This window comes from Chroicocephalus ridibundus, chromosome 4, assembly GCF_963924245.1.
Source record: "Chroicocephalus ridibundus chromosome 4, bChrRid1.1, whole genome shotgun sequence".
Classification (NCBI taxonomy): Eukaryota; Metazoa; Chordata; class Aves; order Charadriiformes; family Laridae; genus Chroicocephalus; species Chroicocephalus ridibundus.
Window position 1 is genome coordinate 33,428,279 of NC_086287.1, and position 23,524 is coordinate 33,451,802.

A 23,524-nucleotide genomic window follows, 5' to 3' on the forward strand; every position below is an offset into this window, starting at 1 on the left:
AAAAAGCATTTTTGATGAGCTGCACCTACGAATTCAGAAGCAACCCTAAAAATTCTCCTAAAAATCTTCACCACTCAGGAAGGGAAATACCAAAATCTTCATTGAGCACCAAGTTTCAACCAGGAGCCCATTTGGGATCCATTAATTACACACACATCTCTGAGAAAGGAGCAAGTCTTACAGGCCGCATCTAGAAGGCACGCTCTAAATGCGCCTGCCAGTGATAACACCAAATCCAGCACAAAGCTGAGCTGAGGCCACTAAAAAAAACCAAACAAACAAACAAACACCAAAAAACCCAGAAAACGACATAAAAACCAACACCTATGGTTCTGCTGTTTTAATTGCGGCTGTTTAATATCATAATTAGACATATGAAAGAACCTATCCATGAATTGGAAGATGTGAGTTTCAATTTCTTAGGCAGGTGGCATTTACCTGGGTCACTGCACAACCAAGAATACAAAAGCCATAGAAGCAACCAGAATCCTATATAAGGCCAGTAGCTGAGGTATTAACCCGGAAAAACTGGAACCTTGGATTAACTCAGTTTCCTGAATAGCACTGGTCATGCTCCCCCTTCTCACGTCTAGTCCTGGCCCCAGGAATCTTGCAGATTTGGCTGTAGAGCAGAAGGTTTTGACTGCTGTATGCGATTTCAGGGCACTCTCCTGGGAAGTGGGAAATAAAAGCTTAAATGCTAAACTGAGAAAGTAAAGCTCCCATGTCCTGGATGAATGGTTATGGAAACTTCCCAGGCTGTTATTATGAACAGAAAATAAGCCTGTCAAGTTAAACTGAAAGAAAGGTCTTGGCACCTCACAGAAGATACTCGATTTTGGCTCTAAATCTGAGCTTTGCAGAGCTGTCCGATACAGGCTACAATTAGGTGCCAAAATCCAGGACAGAGACAGTAAGTGAGACATATCCCACAGGCCTTTCCTAATAGCCCTCTTCTCAACATCGTCAGTATTGTTTATTCCCAGCCAGTGAACCTACCAACTTTGACTTACACCGTTCATTTCCATTTATTCCACACCAAGCTCTAAACCTCAGCACTCTGAGATACTGCACCTATTCTGCTAAGGCACTGCCAAGGAGTCAGAAGGTACATCCAAGGAGGGCAAAGTAACCTCTCAGTACGACTGGGAATGACAAGGGGTGTACTCCCACCATCCCAGGTATTCAGTGGCTCCAGCCCAGGCTTTGGTTTAACTTTCCACTCTGGCAGGCAGGGCACCTACCCATTTGGCACAGCAATATCCACATCCCTTTTTGCATCTAGCCTACAGCAGCTAGAGGGAAATAACAGACTCCTTTACTAGTGGAGAATAATATTGGAGATAAAGTAGAAGAGTGGCATTAGATGTCTACTATTTTTTGAAAAGTCTCACATAAACAACGGAAGCTCCATTTAGAAAAGAAAACCAATAGTGCCTTCTCTTTCCCTAATTCCTCTACCACTGGTATTCCTGTTCAGCAAACACTTAAGAACACGCTTAAATAGCCACCTCTTCCCAAGAACAAAGCTGGATGGCATTTAAGCACAAAGTTCTGAACTTTGTTGCAGAGAAACCTTAAACCTCAAAACATTTTCCTTTAAAAGCTCAAGGGGGACACAAAAACAAAAAAAAAAAAAAAAGAAAAACAACAATGAAAAAAGCCACACAAAAAAAATAATTCCATTCTAGCCCCAGCACAGCCATTTTGAGACACCATGAGCTCTCTGCCATTTCCTCCTGTCCAGTCAACAAACGCAGCAAAAGAGCTGCATGTTTTGTGTTTGGTTTGTTTTATGCAAAGGAGGGCAGCCACACGCATACCTGTGTAATCTGTGCCAGAGATGAGAGTACTGGAAGCAGAGCAAAGAAAATACTCTCGTAGCCTGTTCCCACCGCAGCAGTAGCTGCACAGTCAGCTTCCATGAGAGCTGTGGAACCAGGCCAAGAAATGTTTGCTGTAAATACATTCTCGCTATGTCGTTAGGCTTTTTTTTTTTTTTGGCTTTTTTTTTTTTTATTTTAATCCTCAAAGACAGTTAAAATACATTTACTGCAAATGCTTCCAGTTAGCAGTAAGTTGTTGGCTAACATTTTTGTTTTCTTCTGACTTTCCTAACACTTCTTTCTATGATTGTCAATTCCTTTAAAAGACCATAATCCCTTTTCATATTAGCTGTTAACGCAAGCCAATAAAGCTACAGGGATCCGTATAGATCCTGCTTCCTTCATTAAGACAAGAAAGGCAACAGAACAGGTTTTGTAGCTTCAGCCAGAAACAAAAAGAATCAAGCCCGTATGTGTTCAATCATACCGTCCCAAAACATACAGGAGCATTCGAGTTAGAGGGATATATTGCACTTGGGTGATGGTAGGAATACTCTTAACGCCGTAGGGAGTTAACCTGGGGGAGCAGAGGGATGGAAAGATGGAACCTCCCATGCTTTCGGCTGCAGTATGTCCCTGAATCTATGTTTAGGTTCTAATCTCCAGGAAGTACAGAAATTTCCCTTAAATATGTACATAGTGATTGGGACTGGTTAAGGCAGCTCCCTCCGGACAGACAGGACCTTTCAAGGTGATTAGTAGCATTTGAGCAAATTAGTGATGATTTTACAAATTCCTGTAAGAGGCTTTTCTAAACATCAACGTCACAACTAAAGCATGGTGTAGAAATTAGTGTCAAGACTTCCACTCATTTCAGTGGGCTCTAGATGAGAAGAACTTAGTTTATTCATCCTTTAGTCTTAGCAAAACAGATGTAACAAAAAACCTTCATAAGCACCTTTTAAAACAGTCTTTTGTAAGGTATGAGCGGGTCATCGGCTTATCTTGCCCTTGAAGCAGTTCCCTTAATTTCAGTGATAAAATGAGGCATGCCAATCGACGTTCCTTGCTTTAAATGAAAGCTTATTAAAGATTTAAGAAAAAATATCACAAGCATTCAGAGTTATAGTTTACTGTCTGCCAGCTGTAGAAGCAGTCTTAGCAGCACACCGAAGCACAGTCTTAGCACTGCAAAGTTTGGCCACTATTTATTACCGAGTGTTGTTCCCTTTTTCAAAATATCTCAATAGCAGATCTTGACCTTTCTAAATAGAACAAATACATAATATCAATGATCTTACGGTGTAGGGCTGAAATGTCTGAACCTTTTCATTTCTGCACTTTGGATCACAAAAATAAAAATAGAAAAGCATCCCAACGCCCTAAAGATGCAACTGCTCTTACTGTTCTAAAGAACAGTGATGTCTCAACTTTCTTTTTTTTTTCCAAACTATAAAGTAGCAGACTTCAGCCTGAACTAACAATCTCAATGCCCACCTCAGGCTAAGATAACTCAAAACAGAAAAACAGAAGAAATATTTTTGTAATTGCTGAAATGCTGGCAAATTTTTCACTGTAGTGACACCTGGTGAGAGTACTATATTTTAGAATTATGCACTGCAAAGTATAAACACATCTTTGTAGTTTCTAATGTAAGCACAGCTTTGTTTAGTTTTATGAAATGTCAATTGTAAATATACTGCTACAGACTATCTGCCTCAATTCCTCAATTACTTTCAGACTGGATAAATACATGTATACTGTGAAGCACAAGTCAATTTTGAAATTAGCAAAAATTCTCAAATGGAAGATGCTGCTCAAACAGAAAATATAGAAAGAGGAAAACAATATTAATCTGCATTTCGCATATACACTTCAGGTACATCCACTCCATTAATAAACACACAGTGTGCACAGACTCTTAAATGTGTATTAAAAGGGAAAAAGATGATAAAAGTTTGAAAAAAAGTACTAACAGCTATTCATGTTTCTGACCACCTTTGCTACAATTTCCCATTGTAGCATCTCACTTTTTTCACATCTTGAAGATTTACTGCCATAATGCAAGCTAAATGCCTTCAATGGTAATCTCTTGATAAAGTGCACTTCCTAAACCAAAAAGTGTTAAAAATAAAATCCACACTCAAAAAAAAAAATCTTCTGGCTTCACTGCAGTACTTTTTCTTCATTTGCGCTTTACATTTACAATAAGAATAATTTTCATCATTGACTCACTATTACTATTCTGAGGGCCCTTTCAATTCATTCAAAATATAGCTGCAAAAAAAAAAAAAAATCATAGCCATCAATTTGTTATTGTCGTCTTCCTGCAGACCCAATATGTGTCATTCTCTGCTAAATCCCCTTTTCACTACTTCCTCTCATCCACCAAAACACTCACTCACTAATTTCATACTGATGAGACACAGTTTTTTGCCCACACTAATAACTTCATCTTTGAGCCAGCCCCCAACGACATTTACCATGTAAGTTACGAAACACAGCAAAACTGGAACTTTATACCAATTTGCTCAAGACACGGATCTGAAGGATAAGAAGATTTTGCTACCCTGAAAATCCAAGGCTTGCACCTGTTCTCCTAAGACAAAAGGCATGAAGGTAAATTCAGGAGGAGAAAGTAACCCCTCAGAATCAGAATGACAAGTGATGTCTTCCCACCATCCCAGGTACACAGTGGCTGCAGCCGAGGCTTTAGTTTGACTTTCTGCTCCTGCAGGCAGGGCACCTACCTCTTAGGCATTGCAATGTTCAGCACAGCAATACCCACACCCCTTTTTACATCTAGCCTATAGCAGCTCGAAAGAAGGAACAGACTCCTTTATTAGTGGAAAAGAACGGAAGAGTGGCACCAGGTGTCTACTGCAGTCTGTATTTTGAAATTTTTCATATAAATGAGTACCACCAGCATTCCCGTTTAGCAAACACTTAAAAACATGCTAGCCTCTAAATCCACATCTCCAGAATCCATTCCTGAACTCATTCCTGCTAGCCTTTCTTCAACTTTGCTTCTAAAAAAATTTGGACATAAAAGATTTATTCTATGTGTGTAACTTCTCATTTTAAGACATCTTTTGCTGCCATCTTTGAATTTTTCTTTGTCCAATTTAGACTGTAAAATACTCAAGGCTGAAATTGATAGCAAGATTTAAAAAAAATAAAAAATTCATTCTATGGTTCTATGCACTACGGAGGAGGGCCAGACGCCTTAGATTGAGTTTCATAAAGGTATGCATCCTAGGCAGTAAACTACTAAAGCTAAAGCAAAAAATTGCCATAAGTCTCCAGCACGACCTCCTATAAGGCATTGTTACTCAATTCTAAGATGTCTGAGAGCAACACACACAAGCCTAGAATCCCCATTTTTAAACCTCTCCTAGATCAAGGTACTTCTATCAAAACAAGAGGTATGATAGGAAAAAAGATACATATTTCTCTGGTTTTCCATTTCATAGTTCATATAAAGGATGCTCATTCAAGAGATAAGGCTTATTTGGGTTTGACTTTTATGTCTCTGCCTACAGGGATCTGATCAGTACCTCTAAAGTCTACAGAGACTGGCCAAATGACTGGAAATGCTTACTGAGGAAAGGATGCTCTCAATCCTTATGTTGAAACTTGCTCATTTGATTGCAAGACCTAATTGTATATTCATTTGAGCAACAGAGATGAGCTAGCATGACTGTCTAGTTTAGTGATTAGGGCAGTCATGTTAGAGAGACACCTGCATTTCAGTTTAGGTTTTGACTGAGTGCTCTAACCGCTGATCTCTCTGAAAGGCAGAACCATTTTCTCCTTTTTGAGCTGTAGGCTTTAATAGGGTTATATACCAAGAGTCAATAGGTGGTGGAATGCAAATTTTAGAACTAATCCCAGATTCACAGAACAACTCAGGTTTGAAGGGACCTCCGGAGGTTATCTGCCTGGTCCATCTTGCTGCTCAAAGCAGGACCAACTCAAGTTACTCAAAGTCTTGCCCCACTGAGTTCTGAGTATCTTCCAAAAGAGATTCTAGAGTCTCTCTGAGCAAGCTGTTCTGATGTGGGATTGCTTTTACAGGAAAGGACAGACAAATAACCCCCCCAACCCCTCATATTTCTTATTATATAGTGCAACTTGCATTCATTACCTCTTGTGCCATCACTATGCATACCCAGGAAGCAACTACCTTCATCTTCTCTGTACATATCCATTAGGTAGTTAAGACAGCAGTTCTATTCTCCCTTCAACCTTCTCAAAACCAAAAAAAACCCAGTTCCCTCAGTGTCTCTTCACATACTATATGCTTCATCCCCCTTATCACCCTCATGGCTCTTTGCTGGAGAATATATATGCAAGGCAGCATATACCATCAGAAGTTAAGCAATTGTGCATATACCTGCAAAAGACATTTAGGTTTTGATGAATATCAGTTGTGGTGAATGCCAGTGATACATTTACAATTATCTTAGGCATTCTTAACACATATCACTGACACACACAAATACTTTGGGAACATGAAACACAAAATATATTGTGCTGAATAGAAAAAAGTGTATAATAAATTTATTTCATAAATATGAAAAAGTGTCAAAAGAAAAATTTTAGATTTACTTGGATATTGTAAATACTAGCCTTTGTATTTCTATGCACCTCTCAGGAAATGATAACTCACTACAGTGCTGAACTGTATAAACACAGAATGAAATTTCCATAGTCCCAAAAATCTAAGGCAAAAGACAGTATATGGACACAAACAGAAGCCAAAGGGCAACTCTTAGTAAACCAATCAATCAGGCCGACAGCTCAGCATGTAGTACCTAACTAACTTACTGACAATGTTCTTGTCCTGTACTGCTTCCAAACCAAATATACATCATCCCTTCTAATTTGGAATGGTTTCCTCTAGTTTTTCCATTGTTCTGTTTGTAAGAAATCTATTTATACACACAGGCAAACAACACAGTGCAAAACTGTGAAAATTTATATGCTGAAAAATTTATGAGATTTAACAGTGTGTTATAAACACCCATGATAAATGAGATCAGACTGATGTCTACAGACACCATATAAAGAACATTTTGCTGCACAGCACATGCACAGCAAAACAGTCAATGGCAAACCTCACAACCCACAGGCAGCTCAATATTTCAAAGACAATTTATCCATCTGTCTGCATCTTCCTTATTCCTAATAATTTACGATACTCTACAACTACTTACGTATAGTAACTAAGCAGCACAGAATTATGCTACAAAAAAGGCTTGAGTACACACATGTATATTCACACATACACACTCTACTATATAAATATTACCACCATTACCTCTGGCAAGTGCTGGTTTCAAAGCGGTTCTCTTAGTAGAAGACAGCTTCAGAAGCAAAGTAGTACACAAAAGCTCCACCTCTAGCCAAACTTTCAAAATTATGTACAATTGTAATAACCACATAAACTGAGTTAAAGTCTTTTTAGAGGACAAGACTGGATCTTCAGACTACAGCACTATTCAGCTTTGGGTTGAGCTAAAAAAAATAATTTTTATCACTATTCTGATGAATTTATGGTTTTCAACATCAATCTTCAGGGGATAATGCCTGTCCATGCTTCAAAGCACAAGGCCCCATTTCCTTTTGCTAATGTGCAACTGCTCTCCATTAGAAGTTTTATATAATTTGCTTTCTGCTAACTTCTCTGTATTCTTTCCTTTCCAATTATATCCCGCCCAGTCAAACTTTGCTTATTTTTTCTTTAAATACATACTTTCTATAAAACAGACACACTAAAGTCCTGCTAAAAGAAGCAGCAAGAAAGAGATGGAGGATTTACAATTAGACAATAAGAAGAGTATTTTAGGGACTCATTAGAATTGAGCCACTCCAAGAAAAGCTTCATTGTCTTTCTGGGAAAATATGTTCATCCTTATCAGGTACGTCTAAGGAACCTTTAGAGCTCACGATGTACTTAACAGTGCTGAGGCTCTCTTTTATAGCCATACTATACCAAGGATGCTGCCAATGCACAAAATGTTCTGGCTACTCCAGAGGAGCATGATAAGGAAGAAATACAAGAGTCTTGCAATGTAAGATCTGACTAGTCTGCAAAAAAATAGGCTAAAATGTCACATCAGGGCAAGAAATCCTGTTAAGGATGTTAATCAACCAGAGATCCTTGCCTTGAAAAGAGAGCAGATTTCTGGGCTAGTTCCAAGGGGACCGTCTGCACTTAACAGAATTGCTGACATCTATAATCCATGTTGTGTAGGCAACACTTGCTTCTAATAGTGATACAACTTTATCTATTGATACCACAAAGTGTCCAGTTTCAGCTGGGACACAGTTGATGTTCTTTCTAGTGGTTACTGTGTTTCAGATTTGGTATGAAAGGAATGGCAATAATGCATATTGTTTTAGTTGTTGCCAGGTGATGTTTATATTTTTCAAGGACTTTTTTCAGCTTCCCATAGAAGCTGAGAAGGAGCCTAGACAGAACCATGGAACGGCCAATGGAATACTCCATACCATAGATGTCATGCTCAGTATACCAATGGGGTTGGGCGGGCAGGAATCCACAATCCCTGCTCAGGACAGTGCCAATTCACCAGGAGGTAAGAGGGACTTTTTTCATTATTATTATCATTATTATTGCTATTGTTATTATTATTTTCCTTTTCTGTTATTGTTGCTATTACACTGTCTTTATCTCAACCCACAAGTTGTTTTTTTCCTTTTCCTCTCCTTTTTTCCTTCTCCCTGCCCTTTTGGAGGAAGGTGAAGAACTGCGCAAGCAGCTCTGTAGATCTAGCCACCAGCTGGGGTTAAACCACAACACAAAGATACAAGGAGAACACGACATGCTGAAATATGCACTTTTTTTTCACCTGTAGTCCCATTCTTTTATTTGATTTTTTTTTTTAATATAAAAGCTGACTTTTCCACTGCATATTGATTTTTTTTTCCTTCTCTGCTGGTATTTCAACTTGATAACACATGTAGAATAACATACAGAATACAAGATCAGATAAAGCAACATTTACTATCCTTCCTATTAAAAAAGTTTTACTAATTACTGCCTAAACAAGAAACCCCATCCATTTGTATTGCTGCTATGACTATAGCAGCTACTAAATTGGCAGCCAACACAGTGCCACTTCCTCTCCCCCAACCTTTTGACAGAACAATTGCCACACTATACTCCAAAACCTACAGAATGCCGTCATGCTGCTCCCGGATCAGTTCAGGATTGTGCCTGCACTCTTCTAATTGCTCCTTTGCCATTGACCTGTCAAGATGTCTTCAGGCAGAAATGAGAACGGTGCTAGAAACTTACCATACCAGTCTGTATGGGACAGCGGTGATGACCATTTGAAATCCTTGTTGCAAACGCAGTTTAAACTAGGGAACAAGTTTTGCTTGCCTTTCTTTTTTTTTTAAATAATCTTCATATTTCTAAGGTTCTTAGTTGTCTACATGACACTTATTTGAGCAGAGCTTTTCTGACACATTACTGTTCAAGTACAGGCTTTAGGTAACTGTCAAAAAAATTCGTATCTTTATTAGCTTACTGTACTTAGCCTAAAGGTTAATCAGAAGCCACTCACACAACAAATACAACAAGATGATGCATTTTGGGGTAGCTTGTTTAATCTGAACCAAGTACCATAAGCACTGAGTCAAACCACACAGTAAAGGAACAAGTGCTGAATGGGACTATACAAAAGAGTAGGCAGCTCCTGAAGTGTATGTTAAGTGAAAACTGCATAGAAAAAGCCTAATGCTACAGATGACACTGGAGAACTATCAAAACTTCCTTACCTGGGTGTTAACAATATCTTCAGAGAAAAGAACTGTCTTTTAAAAAACTCAAGTAAACAAAAAATACTCTCTCACCTACAGGCAGGCAAGATTCAAAGGAATTGTTAACAGAGGTGAAAGAATTTTTACATAAGGATAACTGTGTCAGGGAAATGGGAAGAGTTAAAACCCAGACAAGAGAAAAAGAGCACCTTGCAGTGTAAACAGGCCTATAGAACATCGAATTATGTGAATGAAGAAGTCGCTTCTCAGCCACAACAAAACTTCAGATAATTTCAAGGCATTTGAAATAGAGAGATATTTAACTGAGTTATGATTCTATAATGTTAACTAATGTTAACCAAACAAGCATCCAGTTATTTACAGAGCAAATGCACAGTCTTGATGCTCTTAAAACACAAAAAACACCCTCCGCCATCTAATAATAAACACCATTATAAAATACCAACAGCGTTTTTAATGCAAAAGTCTGGGACCTCTGTGTTTTCTATCTGGTTGAATTAACTATTTTAAGAACTTAATATTTTATCAGCTTGTCTGAATGCACACAAGCTCCTTACACTTATATTATACCATAAATCTAGATTAGGGAGCTAATTTAGGTGATTTATATGTAGTTATAGAGGTAAAGCAGATATTTCTCAAGAATATGGTTTTAGTTAAATATAAGCAGAAGTATTTTACTCTTGCAAGCAACTTTATCCTGTCAAAAAAAAAAAAAGGTAATAGCTAAGACCAACCAGAACAGATAAAGAGAAAACAAGGAAAAAATTTCAAAGCCCCCAACAGATCACAAATCTATTTCTAATATGAAATGGAATGAGAGTATATTTAAAAACATCATTGCATGCGGTGGTCCTCTCCTGTTTAGGCGTCCAAGGCTACCACACTACTGGTTCTACAATTAACCCCTTCTTGAGACTGACTAGTAACTACATCAGAGGGATATAACAGTTTTTAAAACCAAAATAGCATGCGTTAGTCTGGAAAATGTATTAGTTATTTTCTCAAAACTACCTGTACATGAGATAGAACCTGTTGGTTCTCCCTGTGATCTGTGATCTTCTTTCTTCAAAGGAGGAGATAAAAACAGGCTTTTTCAAGCACAGATTTAATACTACCTTGGTCATCAAGCATGTGGGGGGTTGACCTTGGCTGGACACCAGCTGCCCACCAAGTCACTCCATCACTCACCTCCTCAGTAGGATGGGAGGGGAGAGAAAATAAGATGGAAAAAAAACCTTGCGGGTCAAGATAAAAGCAGCTTAATAAAGCAAAAGAAAACAAAAGATTTATTCTCTACTTCCCATCATCAGGTAACATCCACCCACTTCCCCGGAAGCAGGGCTTCAGTATGCACAGCAGTTGCTCCAGAAGACAGACATCGTAATAACGAATGCTCCCCTCCTTCTCCTTTCTCTTTGTTTTTATTTCAGACGTCATACCATATGGAATATCCCTTTGGTCAGTTTGGGTCATCTGTCCCAGCTATGTCCCCTCCCAAGATCTTGCCCACCCCCAGCCTAATAGTGAGGTGGGAATGTTGGAGAGACAGCCTTGATGCTGTGTGAGCACTGCTCAGCAGTAACCAAAACACCAGTATGTTATCAACACCTTTGTACCTACCAACACAAAGCACAGCACTATGAGGGCTGCTATGGGGAAAATTAACTCCATCTTAGCCAGACCCAATACAATGTGGAGGCAAAATGCTTGTGGGGAGAAGAAATTTAGCTGTAAAGCCTTCCTCTTTCAGAATTCAGGTTGCACTGTCAGGCACATCACTGATGCCCAGAGCATTAATGGACTCTGTCTCGTTCCTACAGCATGATCGGCCAGCCTGTAACTGCTCCGTCTGTTGCTAGGGAGCAATGAGCTCATTACAAGGCATCATCCGCACCCTCCGCAAGGATGCTGGCACATGTTTCCCATCTGGGGATACCACCGATTGAAGCAACGGCACTGGAGCGCCTGCAAGTCTTCAGTCTCCCAGGGTGGAGTATGCCAATACAGCAGCTGCTAACTTTAGCTCTACCTTCGAGGTTTCAGGCTCTAGGCTTTGTGAGCCTGGCCAATGCAATGCAACACACAAAGAGGTCAGAACAGCCTTCCACAGCGATTGGCATGGATACCACTTATTTTTAAAGGCCAAATCTAGGCAGAGACGTTCTTCCTGAAGTTTTGGCAGACACATGGCTTTTTTTGACTAGGGCAATGATTGCCACTATTCTAAAGTCTGTGTTAGAGCAGAATTCAGAAAAAAATGGAAAAAGGCTGAAAAAAAAAATAATAATCTTTTCAGTCATTAAGGGAGCACAAGATCTGGAGGCATTTACAGAAGAGACACAGAAACCTAGTAATCTCCAAGCTGTATACATTAAATCCCTGGAATGGATGTCAGCCGTGAACAATCTGGGTCACTTCAAAGTCTAAACATGCAACCTTAATGCATTTTTTCAGCTGTTTGTCTCATTAGCACTTCACAGATCTATTCACAATAAGAGGGAAAAAAAAAATCTGTCAAGAAATAAAAAAGCCGCCCCGCTTCCATATGCCAGGAAATTCATTAACTAACAATCTATCTGCATTACACAGAGATGGTATCTAATGATTTTCATGTACCTGTCATATGTCAAACGCCATCCAAGAATTCTTAGTGCTGGTGAATTAACGAGCACATAAGGGAATACAGCTGTAGATACGCATAGATATCTATACATTCAAATCCTTAGGCAACTTCAAAATGCCTTTTTTTTTTAACAATACATAAAGAAACATAAAAACGAATGAGAAGGAATGCAAATTGGGGTGACTCACTCATCGAATGCATGGAACAACAGCTCAATTTGAAGGGGACAGGTAAATGCAAAAGGTGTCAACTTTCCCTCTTACCTGAAGTTAAGATTAAATTCTTAAAAATTTAAGACGACCAAGATACAAAAAATGCTCAACACTAATATATGAAATAACGTCATGGATACTCATGTATTAGTTAAATGCATTTTAAAATAATCTATTAGTTTGAAACACAAATATGTTCCTGACTCCTTACCTGTCTCAACAATTTCTCAACAGCTGACATTACCATGAGCCCCCTCCACACAACCGGGGCAGTCTCTTCTATCAAGAAACCCATAGACATGCTGAAACAACAAAGCAAAAACTTAAGGTTTCCAGCACAGTAACAAATACATCTGTAAAGAAGTTTGATTTAAATAAAAATATATGCTCACCATGCAATTCCGTAGTTCTTAAGGGGCCTCATTAGATTTTCTAAAACAGAAGCAAACAAGGGGTTTTTTTTTGGGGGGGGAGTTTGTTTGGGGGGGTTGTTTTGTTTGTTTTAAAGAAATACGCTTACACATTTTTTTTTCCTTTTAAGAGCAGTCTTCCCTCTCTGTTAAAAGCATTTGTCTATTTTTCCCCCTTATCTCTTCAATATATGTGTACCTTTATCTATTCTACCCAAGAACCTGGCCCCACTTTTTCTTAGGTTGTTACATTTTACTGATACCATTCATTTTTTTCCAGAATAACAATGCATTTGCCCATAATATAATGTCACTTTGTGTTGCTGAAACCAAGACTTCATCTATTTGTATGAAATCTCCATGCTGCAAGGCATAAGTCTCCTATTTAGGCAGCCGCCTACTTCTGCAATACTTCACTAAATGCGGAGTCATCTGTATCAGAACAAAATCGAAGTCCTACAACCCGATGGGATTTCGATTTTTTTTTTAAACTATGCTACGCATTAATCTCACAAATTAGAGGATTGCTCCCACTAACACACCAATGATTTGGGGAAATCTTCTCCTTGTATTAAGTCTGCTTTGGAACCCCAGAGGAGAGGTACCCAGTAAAGCCACCCCTAAACTACGTTCTGTCATCAGCTTTGGGTAAGAAGTCCTGGATTTCTTCAGGCTGGTAGAAGTCTGCAGGACTTCCAAAATTTCTGGAGGAATGAAAGATGCTTATTTGAACATTGCAGAAGTAATATCCTTGTCATACTCCATATTCCTATACTTCCCAGTGTCAAGAAAAAAAGGAGGGTGAAATATCATAAATCGTTTCGCTGGCAAAGGGGCAAGCCAGCAGAATGTAAACAAAAAATACATGCATTCAAAACAAAACCCTGCAAAAGCCAAAAACTCCTCTTTATAGTCTCTGCCATCTAGATCCACACCCCATCTCAAAACGGTGCATGCACATACACAAAAGAACAAAAGGAATTTTATTTGGTCGAGCTGGTTTATTTTAAGAGCATGCACAGGCAGGAACCAGCAGAAAATATAAAGAATACTTTAAACAATAAAAAATATATTATAATACATATTTTTACAGAAACCTTTGATGCACCCAAAGTAAAATATATAGAGATAATAAATTAAAAACAATGTGAATATAATGCAGTGCATTCAAAGCTGAATTCCAAATTCAGACAAAATAACACCCTAGAGCATGCAAATTAAACGGCTAAACTCTACAGATGAAAGCTTTCAAGCAATCAAGTAAGCGGGCATTCAAGCTATGTAATTTTGTAGAAATATGGCCGAAAATAAATTGGATGTAGTTTTTCCGATCACAGCGTTTTGGTTTACAAATCAAAAAGAACGAAATAGGAAGCTAAACAAATCACTTGCACAACTATTGCATTCAGGAATGAGTATGGAACTGCTATTGGAAAAGAGACAGGTTTGGACCGATACACTGCATCAGTCTAATACAGCTCTTCTCTACTCGCACAGCTCTTTTCAGTGTTTAGTCAGGGTTTATTTTGGTGGCATTACACTGTCTAACCACACTTCTAGGAATCACAGTCTTACTTATCCCCCCTGCAGTAAGATAGTTTTGTAATAAGGAAGTTGACGACATTTGAACTTCAGCCTAGAGCTGTCTCTAAGCACTGCTTTGGTGTCCTTGTAAACAGCATACATACCACCACAAGTTAAAATACTCTTAGATGTCTTGAGAAGAATGACTACATATTTACCTATGAGGGGGTTTTAAAAAAGAAAGAAACCGGGGGGGGGGGGGGGGGGGGGGGGGGAAGTAGCTGCAACATCATGTATCATTGCAGATTCAAGTTCTGCTTCATTTTTACCATGAAATAGGAACAATTTTAAGATAAAATGAAAACAAAAAGGGGAGGCCAATCCTCGACCACTCAGCACATGAGGACCAGGAACTGGAGGGTAAGAAGAATGGAAGAGATGCATTTATTCTGAGAAAGTTCACCAAAATACCATGTCACTTCTCAGTTCAATCCAAGTGCTCTACAGTATGTTCAGAGATCTCCCTTTCCTTCACCTCAGTGGGTAAAACAGGAGAGCTGCTGCAAGTACACAAACACTGACCTACAGAGCAGCCAAAGGGGCGCCTCTGTTGTTAAAACATGTGCACTGTTTATTTCTCAACGGTAGAGTTTCGTTTTATGAAAACTGGATCTTATCTTCTTTGGTTAACAACAAGGACTATAAACTGCTCTGAGCAGCAAAATTTAATCAAATTTATACAATGCACATGAACAATTCACAACCTGCTGTATATTCTGGCTATAATGTTCTGCATATTCTCAAAGTAATACAAAATATTGCAGAGCACCCCACTGTTTGCCTACTGCTCAAAAGCATTCTTAAGACTATCTCAAATGTAAAGTGCTTCAGTGGGCTCTGGTAATAACCCTTGTCTCATCAAAATCAACAGGCATTCCTCCTCCTTCGTCCTGGGTCTCGTGAAGATTTTCTAAGACATAACATGTAAAGAAGATTTAGCTTAATGAGATCTCAGTAACACCTCTAATTCCCATTGCTTTCAGAGCAGAGCTAATGCTTCCTTCTCTGTTATCAGACACCCACCACACAGCTCCAAAAATCCAACACGCAACAAAACAGATTTCTTAAAATCGCAACACACAGCAATACTATGCCACCTACGCTAAGAAATCAATAAAATGTCCTTGTTTACAACTTTTCAGTAAGCTTGATGGCCCTAAATAAAAGGGTGCTTTGTTTTCTCTGAACATACAAAATCAGATCAATAAGATCAACAGAGCACCAATGAAATGTCAATAAAACGTGTTTTCTGGTCGGCTACAAGTAGGGCACTAGACAAGACAGACACAAGCTAATTCCTGGAAGCATTACAGCAGATTGCTGATTAAAGAAGTTCTAGGACTGGTCTGAAGGCTGGGTTGTTACATGGGGAAGAACAATGTTGAAGTCGTTAGGATGGATCTTCTACATTTCGTAATTTTTTATTTTTTTTTTTTTAACTTTTTCCCCAGAAAAAGCAAGCCTTGCAGACTATCCTGAGGAGGTATCTGAGTTACTCCATTCTTTTTCTGTAGATAGCCTGACATAGCTGTTCAGTGGTGGCCATAGGTTAGTGCTGCACAGAAAGTACGTACAGAGCTATAGACGTGGTTTTAGCTGGGATAGAGTTACTTTTCTTCATAGTAGCTCGCATGGTGCTATGCTTTGGATTTGTGATGAAAACAGTGATGGTAACACAGAGATATTTTAGTTATTGCTGAGCAATGCTTGCAGAGCATCAAGACCTTTTCTGCTTCCCACGCTGCCCCACCAGCGAGCAGGCTGAGGGTGCACAAGAAGTTGGGAGGGAACTCAGCTGGGACAGCTGACCCCAACTGCCCAAAGGGATATCCCATACCACGTGGTGTCATGCTCAGCATTAAAAGCTGTGGAAGGAAGAATGAAGGGGGGGACATTTGGAGTTATGGCGTTTGTCTTCCCAAGTAACCATTACGCGTGATGGAGCCCTGCTTTCCTGGAGACAGCTGAACACCTGCCCGCCGATGGGAAGTAGGGAATGAATTCTTTATTTCGCTTTGTTTGCACGCACAGCTTTTGCTTTTCCTAATAAACTGTCTTTACCTCAACCCACGAGTTTTTGCACTTTCACCCTTCCGATTCTCTCCCCATCCCGCTGTGGGTGTGTGGTGCTTAGTTGCTGGCTGGGGTTAAACCACAAGGAGACATATAAACTCTTGGCTTAATTTTCAGAAGAGGTCTGTTGACTGATACATTAGAGGAAGCAAAGGCTTACATTCAGCCTTATCTCATCAGGTAAGTAAAGATCATTATTCCAGAAGACTGTGGTGTTATACTACACCTCCTCAGGAGGCACCACACTGTTTAAGAAAAGCAAAGGTAGCTTATAATTATTAAATATGAGTACAGTGGATCGTGCAACACCCTAGCAAATCTATTTTGAGCTTACTGACTGAGCGAGCACTAATGCAGAGGAGTTGCTCAGAGCCTGAATTAAGAGGTGGGTTGTTGTTTTTTCTTTACCATTTCAAAGGCAAGAAAATATTGAAACATGAGATGAAAACACTGGAAGCTCAGATATTCCTCCATTAAAGATTTCCTATTGTACTCAGCTATTTTTGGAACTTGCCTCTATAATGAAAGATCAGAGACTTCCTAGAATGATAACCAATTATTTTACTCAATGTTTGTCTTCCAAAAAGATCTTAATAGTGGAAGTCACCTGTGTGTCCTAACTGGATTTTGGTTATTGAGCAGGTATGTGGTGCTTTTAAGTTGTTCTAAGACGGGACATCAATAGCTAAATCTATCAAAAAGTAGAACAATTGTATGATTTTCCAGTCAGAAACAACCTGCTGACCTTTGCATGCAGATTTCCAAATGTTTCTAAAGACACCACTGCTGCAGAAGCGTTTGCCAGCACAGACACGACTGCAAGCTCTGGGCTATGCTCCGAATGCACCTGTTTCCTAATTGTTAATTTTCATACAAGCCCTGTTTCTGTAACACCCATGCACCCAAAACGAACATTTTTACCTAACAACATGCTTCTCAGGTAGGGAATTAGTATCTCATGTTACACAAGAGTGAATCAAGACCTGAACTTTGAAACTTGCTCTAGATAAGTCAAGAATCCTGTGGATTTGGAGACTTATACCGTGTTCCCCCAAGTCTGATGCTCTAGCAGAGACATGGCTCCACGTACAGCATCTCCAATGTTGGAAAGCATGTAACACACAACTCAAACACCTAGGACAACTAAACAGTTTAGGTGCACTGCTAAAATTACATATTTTCCCTTGAAACTCCCAAATATAACTGAAAAATTTAAAATTGTAAAAAGCAAACTGAGGCACAGTGTACAACAGAAAAAGCTACAGAAAGTTACACTACGTATTGTCTACAATACCTGCTTCTCTGAATAACATTTTAGCATCTCGCACTTAAGCATTAAAGCAGCAACTCTAAAAGTGTATTTCCGAATAGCTCATAAGTATTCCTTCATCTTTGATAGTATGTTATTTGAATAAAATCCATACTGTAACTCTTCTGCATACATTTATCAAAATCTGAGCAAGTTGGTGCTTCTTCATAGTTTACACAAAAGCTAAAGGTTCTGCTGCTGTTTGCACAGCTCATCACTAGCTGAGATTTTCATGACAAATTGCTATTTTCCACCTCCTCACATCTCAGTGACATCTCACTGCCTGAAACACAGATCATGTACGGCACAACGCAACACAGAGCCACCATGCCAGTCAGAGAGAGACATCACAGAATAGTCTGTGGATTCCAGTACATTAAACAAGATTATCTGAGACAAACTCAATTAACGTGCCATACATACAGACAAGCTGAAACAGATTTTCAGCATGGTCACTTGTAAAATCCCAAAAATTCCTGCATCATCTGGTTTTTAATTGCGTACAATTTCATGCTGCAGTGACTACAGCATACTCTATCACAATCGCAGTTAGGACTTCAACTTACACGGCACAGTAAACAGTAATTCTCCTATGGCTGTCACTATGTAGAAGTATAAGGAACTTATTTGCTGTTTATTTTGAAAGTCACCTCATACGATCAGTGTCCTGTAATGGGAGGATCTGGATTCCAGTTAAGGACACAAAGACTTCAGACAGTACAGGGTTTCCCACAACAGGGAGAAAGAAAGAAGACGACACAGGACAGAAGATTAACAAAAAGGTTGGGCTTTACTTGTGTAAATATAGATTTTTCCTGCCACTCTGGATGCCTTAGGGAGCCGAGAGTTGTACAAGGCTAGCATATCTTCTGAAGGGGCAGCTAGATGCCACACACCATACTCCAGCGTGTTCACAGCAGTAGTTGTTTCCTAAGCAAAGGCAAGTGAATTGCACCCACACTGCAGTAAAGGGAAAAGAAAGGCGGCAGAGGGGAGGAGGACAAACAGCAACAGGGACCCAGGGCATCCCTCAATAAAACACAGAGACACCAACCTATGTCAGACTGGAAAGGATGCTGTCGCCAAGAGAAGGTTAGTCAAGAGTCACAAATTTTAAATCATTGTTTTAACTGTAATCATTGTTTTAACCGCTTATGCCAGAAGCCCAGAATATTCTATGGCAAGTAACAGACTAATTGAGACTTCAAGCTCGATTTCACACTGTTATAAGTTTATTTGCAGGATTGCTCCAGAAGCACGGCAATTTGTATTTTAAGCCTGAAGAGCTCCACACAAGGAAGGCTGCATTTCCCATTATACCCCGCACTAACAGTGTTATCTAACCACGAAGAAATCACAAATACTTAAACCAAAGCAAACTCGCAATGAGACTCAGAGCGTTCTTCAATGCTCACAGTTCAACTTTAAGAAACAAATGCATAGAGAAACACGGCTTTTTCCAAAAGATTTGCTTCTCATATTTAGTCAGTCTACCAATCCCATTACCTGAGTAGGTTTTCCACTTTTATTCCTCCTGAAAGACTGCAGAGGAAACAAAGCGCTGTAAAAGATTTTTCATTAATGGAACTGTTTTGCAGATATGACTTCATCAATTCTACCTAGAAGCAAAAGAACTAATTGCTTGCTGGAAGATTGTACTTCTAAAGGAAGTTTGGCACAAGTAAACAGCAGAGTGATTTAGTCATATCCTTGTCACATTTTAAAGCATTGCTGACTTGTTAGGTTTGGAATAAAAACACAGGAGTAGTTTTAAGCATCTTGCCACTACCTTCCATCACAGGCACCTTCCTTACAATCACTAAAATAACCCACATTCTGCAAAGCCCTCAGATCCCCATGGAGCCCAAACAGTTTATTTATAGTGGATCAAAAGCTTTATTAGGCTAATTTGGGTGGGTTCTTTTAGTTCGTTATACCCACAAGGAATGAAATAGACTAATAAAACGTTCATTTCAAGGCTTCCGTCCTGACACACAAAACCTCTGGGGAAGGTTCACCTTACCTGAAGCACTGACTTGCTTCTGTGTGAGGGGCAGTGCCCAGGTCAGTCACACAACAGTGTGACAGACAACACTCTAGCAGAACAGGGAGAGGCAGGACACTCCCCACACATTTACCTTCCATTCAAGATCTAACTTCAAAAAAACACTGCAGTTAACTAGGCACTTTCATTGCCCTCAAAGCAAAGCTATGGAACTCAATACATTTGAGTTGATTCAGCCTTTTTTAGGTTAAGTGTTGTAATCAAGACCCAAAAAAAGAACTGCAGGTGAAAATGCGTGGAAGAAAAAAATGTTCAAATGTGTAATTTAAAAAAAAAATTAATAAAGAAAACCACCTGGACACTGATGACAGATGACAACTACAGTAAACTTGTTGATTCTCCACTTTAAGAAAACATGTGTTTCTGTGTATGTTAAATATTCCCTTTTGGATTTCACATGAATCCCCTCATACATCATGCTGTGATTTTATTCTAATTTCATTCACCACTTGTAAAGTGAACTTCTATGTACTCTACAAGATTATGATCATAAACTAAGGCAAAGGAAAGAGATGCTAGCTTTTAAACTCTGTCACTTTTAGCCTCTCGTCACTATAGGGCAAGGATTAGAATATATTTTTTTCTATTTTTGATGTTTTCCACTTCATTTCTTTATTCTGAAAAACCACTCCATTGTACTGTAGAGAAGGGTAAGGAAAGAGGGAAAATACAGCAAGAAACTCACAGAGAAAAAAGCATGAAAGTGAAACTGCAAGGTAAAAATAGTGAGAAATAGTTACATTTCTTTAATTTTACTTCTAGCAGAGAAGAGGGATGGAAAGTTATTCCTCTGAAATAAGCAGAAAGGTAAATGTGTTCAGTGTACAAACAAAAAAACTAATAATTTCTTTTGTTTATGTATGTACAATGAAAAGTGTATCTATCATGTTACTATAATAAAACCATTTTGCAATTTAATTCCAATTTGTATAAAAGTTGAACCAGACAAATCATTTGTATCTCTAAGAGTAAACTTTATAATGGAATGAATATTTGCTAGCCATAATCCAAATCAACACATTTTTAATTACCGCATTGCAGGATTAACAACATGAAGAGTAATACACTTCCGTTTTCAAGTACTTGAAATGTATTTTTGCAGGTTACAGTGTTTCTGTAATTTATATCGCCATAGCATTAAGTAAAATTTTACTTGCTATTTATTAAGCAAAAAGACTGCTCTCAGTAAGAGACTTTAATTACTACATTACATTTCCCATCTTATACTTTTTTGCCTTACTTTTTTTGTAAGCATAAATTTCTGTATAATGAAGAATAAAATTTTAATAAATAAGTGTCTAGAGTTTTTTATTTTTTAAACAGCAGCTAACAACTGCATGCCTATAAATAATTCCTTGCAGAGTTGGGTATCCTCCACCTCCTTTCCCTTCCAAGTAAAGGTCATCAATTTTTTTCCACAAGTGAACTCAACAATAGCTGAATTAATCCAGTTTGAGATTAATTGTTACAGGCTTGAGGGCAATAGCCAAGGTCCAGAATAAAATATTTAACGCTTGAGTATACTTCTCATTTTCAACTACCTCATCACATATGAAAGAGCCTGCAAAATACAAGCCACAACTAATTACAGCATTCTGAATAATTATTTTCTCACATGTAAGACACATGGGACTACTCTACTTCAGTCAACCAGATAATCAGGGATAAGACATCACCAAAAGTAAAACACTGGGCTTCCGTTCAGACTTCTTTCAAAACGGAATCAATAAGGCGTATCATTAGACAACACACAACCTAAAAATCACTTGTTCACAAATCAAGAGGTAATGGCAGTGGCAAATATGATTTTTTTGAAAGAATCAAATTTAGGTTTTATTTAAATTAATCATGATCCACTGGTAAAGCATGATAAAGACAACTTTGTTTGAGAATACAAGCTGTATCTTTAAAATTAAACCCTTATGTAAGATCAAGAATTTCTTCATGGTTACCTAAATAACTACCCTACCTACGTAACATTTTCTCTATTTAACTAGTCCACTCCAGACGTTCTATTTATAACACTCAAATGGATACACCACAATCCCTTGATACAGCTATTTCCAGCAGACATCTTTAAAAAGTCACAACAGATTCTATTTTAAATTATCACTGTTTCAAGATTCTGCTATCCACAGTCTAAAGGGTAGCAGACTTGTAAATGTGTCCCAGTGAAAAAATGCAAGTGTCCATTTCTGACTCCAGATTTTTACCACTGATTTCATTTCCATAGCTCCTGCAATACTATTAGTCTCAATGGGGCTGGACACAACTACAATTAGCTTTCTCTCAAAAATTACTTTTTCCCCCAGATTTTGAAAACAGATGCCCACTGCTGATCTTTTGACTATACTATTTAATTAAGAAATAAAAAAGACACTGAGGATATCATAAAATGGCCACAAAGGTTTGAAATATTAAAAGAGCATTCAACTGTCATAAAGAAAAAACCCCACCAAAACCTTCATAATCATTTAAATTAAGTGAAGAAATGTTTTATTTATCTGGCAAAATGGCAATATCTTTTTGGCAACATCATAGCTTTTACTCTCTGCCAACTATTTTTAATGGTAGATTTTAAAAAAATAAAAAGAAGAAAAAACGCAGAAATTATGCAGTTCACTAAGCCAGAAAACGACTTTTAGGTAAATTATTTGGGGAAAGAATAAAGTAATGCTTTTGTTACTTGTGTTATAAGCATTGCCCTGTGTATAAGTTGTAGCTGATGTTAATATCTATTCCGCAGTTAGATAATCCTCCATTAGCTAATTAAGTTCAGTTGTGAACTTATTAACCAGTATTTCGCTGACCATTTTGTTAAAGTATTTTGAATGATAGCCTACTAAATCTTAGCAGGCTTTCCAATGTACTACAGTTTGCAAAATTAAATTAACGGAGTATCTTCCATTTGTAAAGACTCTCTCCTCCCTAAGAAGTCTTAATTCATTTTGAAAACTTAAATTATAGCATAACTATAATAATTTCTATTCAGAAGCGGTAATTGGTGCACAGATTTATTCTGTATGGTACCAGGCATCCCTAATCCCTTTTCAACTGTTACATGTGAGAAAAGAAATAGAAACCAAAGAGTGCGAAGAGTGCTCAGAACCTCATAGGATTACTCTACAGATTCATTTTCAAATCCAGACCTCACACTGAAGACAGCAATAGACTATAAGGATAATTTTTGATTATATGCTATTAAAATATTTTTAATTGACTTATTGTTATGTATACATTGTTAATCCACGTCTTGAACACAGAACTGTTGCCCAATTACTGTACAAAACAATATTAGTTCAGAGTTTATGTTTTATTCTTGAAGATGAAGTGAGAAATATTAAAATAACACTAAACCTCATTATACCAAAATACAAGGGTAACACATATTTTTATATCTATACATTTATATATACACCTATATATACACATCATATATATATATACACGCACCTATGATGGATCATTTCCTTGCAAGCTTATCCTATCTGTCACTCATTAAAGGAATCCTTGAAGCTCACAATTAACGCTTCCTATGTCCTCCAAATTCGTTTTCATAATGAAATCATCTTAATGTCAGCTACTTTGCCAACATTTTCATTGTTGT

General features: G+C 38.2%; 1 protein-coding gene across 3 annotated transcripts in view; it reads right to left on the reverse strand.

Annotated features, from left to right (window-relative positions):
* NUBPL (NUBP iron-sulfur cluster assembly factor, mitochondrial) overlaps positions 1-23,524 on the reverse strand; it is an 86,931-nt gene that overhangs the window by 43,608 nt on the left and 19,799 nt on the right. For all 3 annotated transcript variants that reach the window (XM_063331774.1, XM_063331775.1, XM_063331773.1), the window contains 2 exons: positions 12,869-12,908; positions 12,688-12,778 (listed from right to left, as the gene is read on the reverse strand). In XM_063331774.1, coding sequence (XP_063187844.1) covers positions 12,688-12,778; positions 12,869-12,908 — 131 coding nt within the window. The remainder of the gene's footprint in view (positions 1-12,687; positions 12,779-12,868; positions 12,909-23,524) is intronic.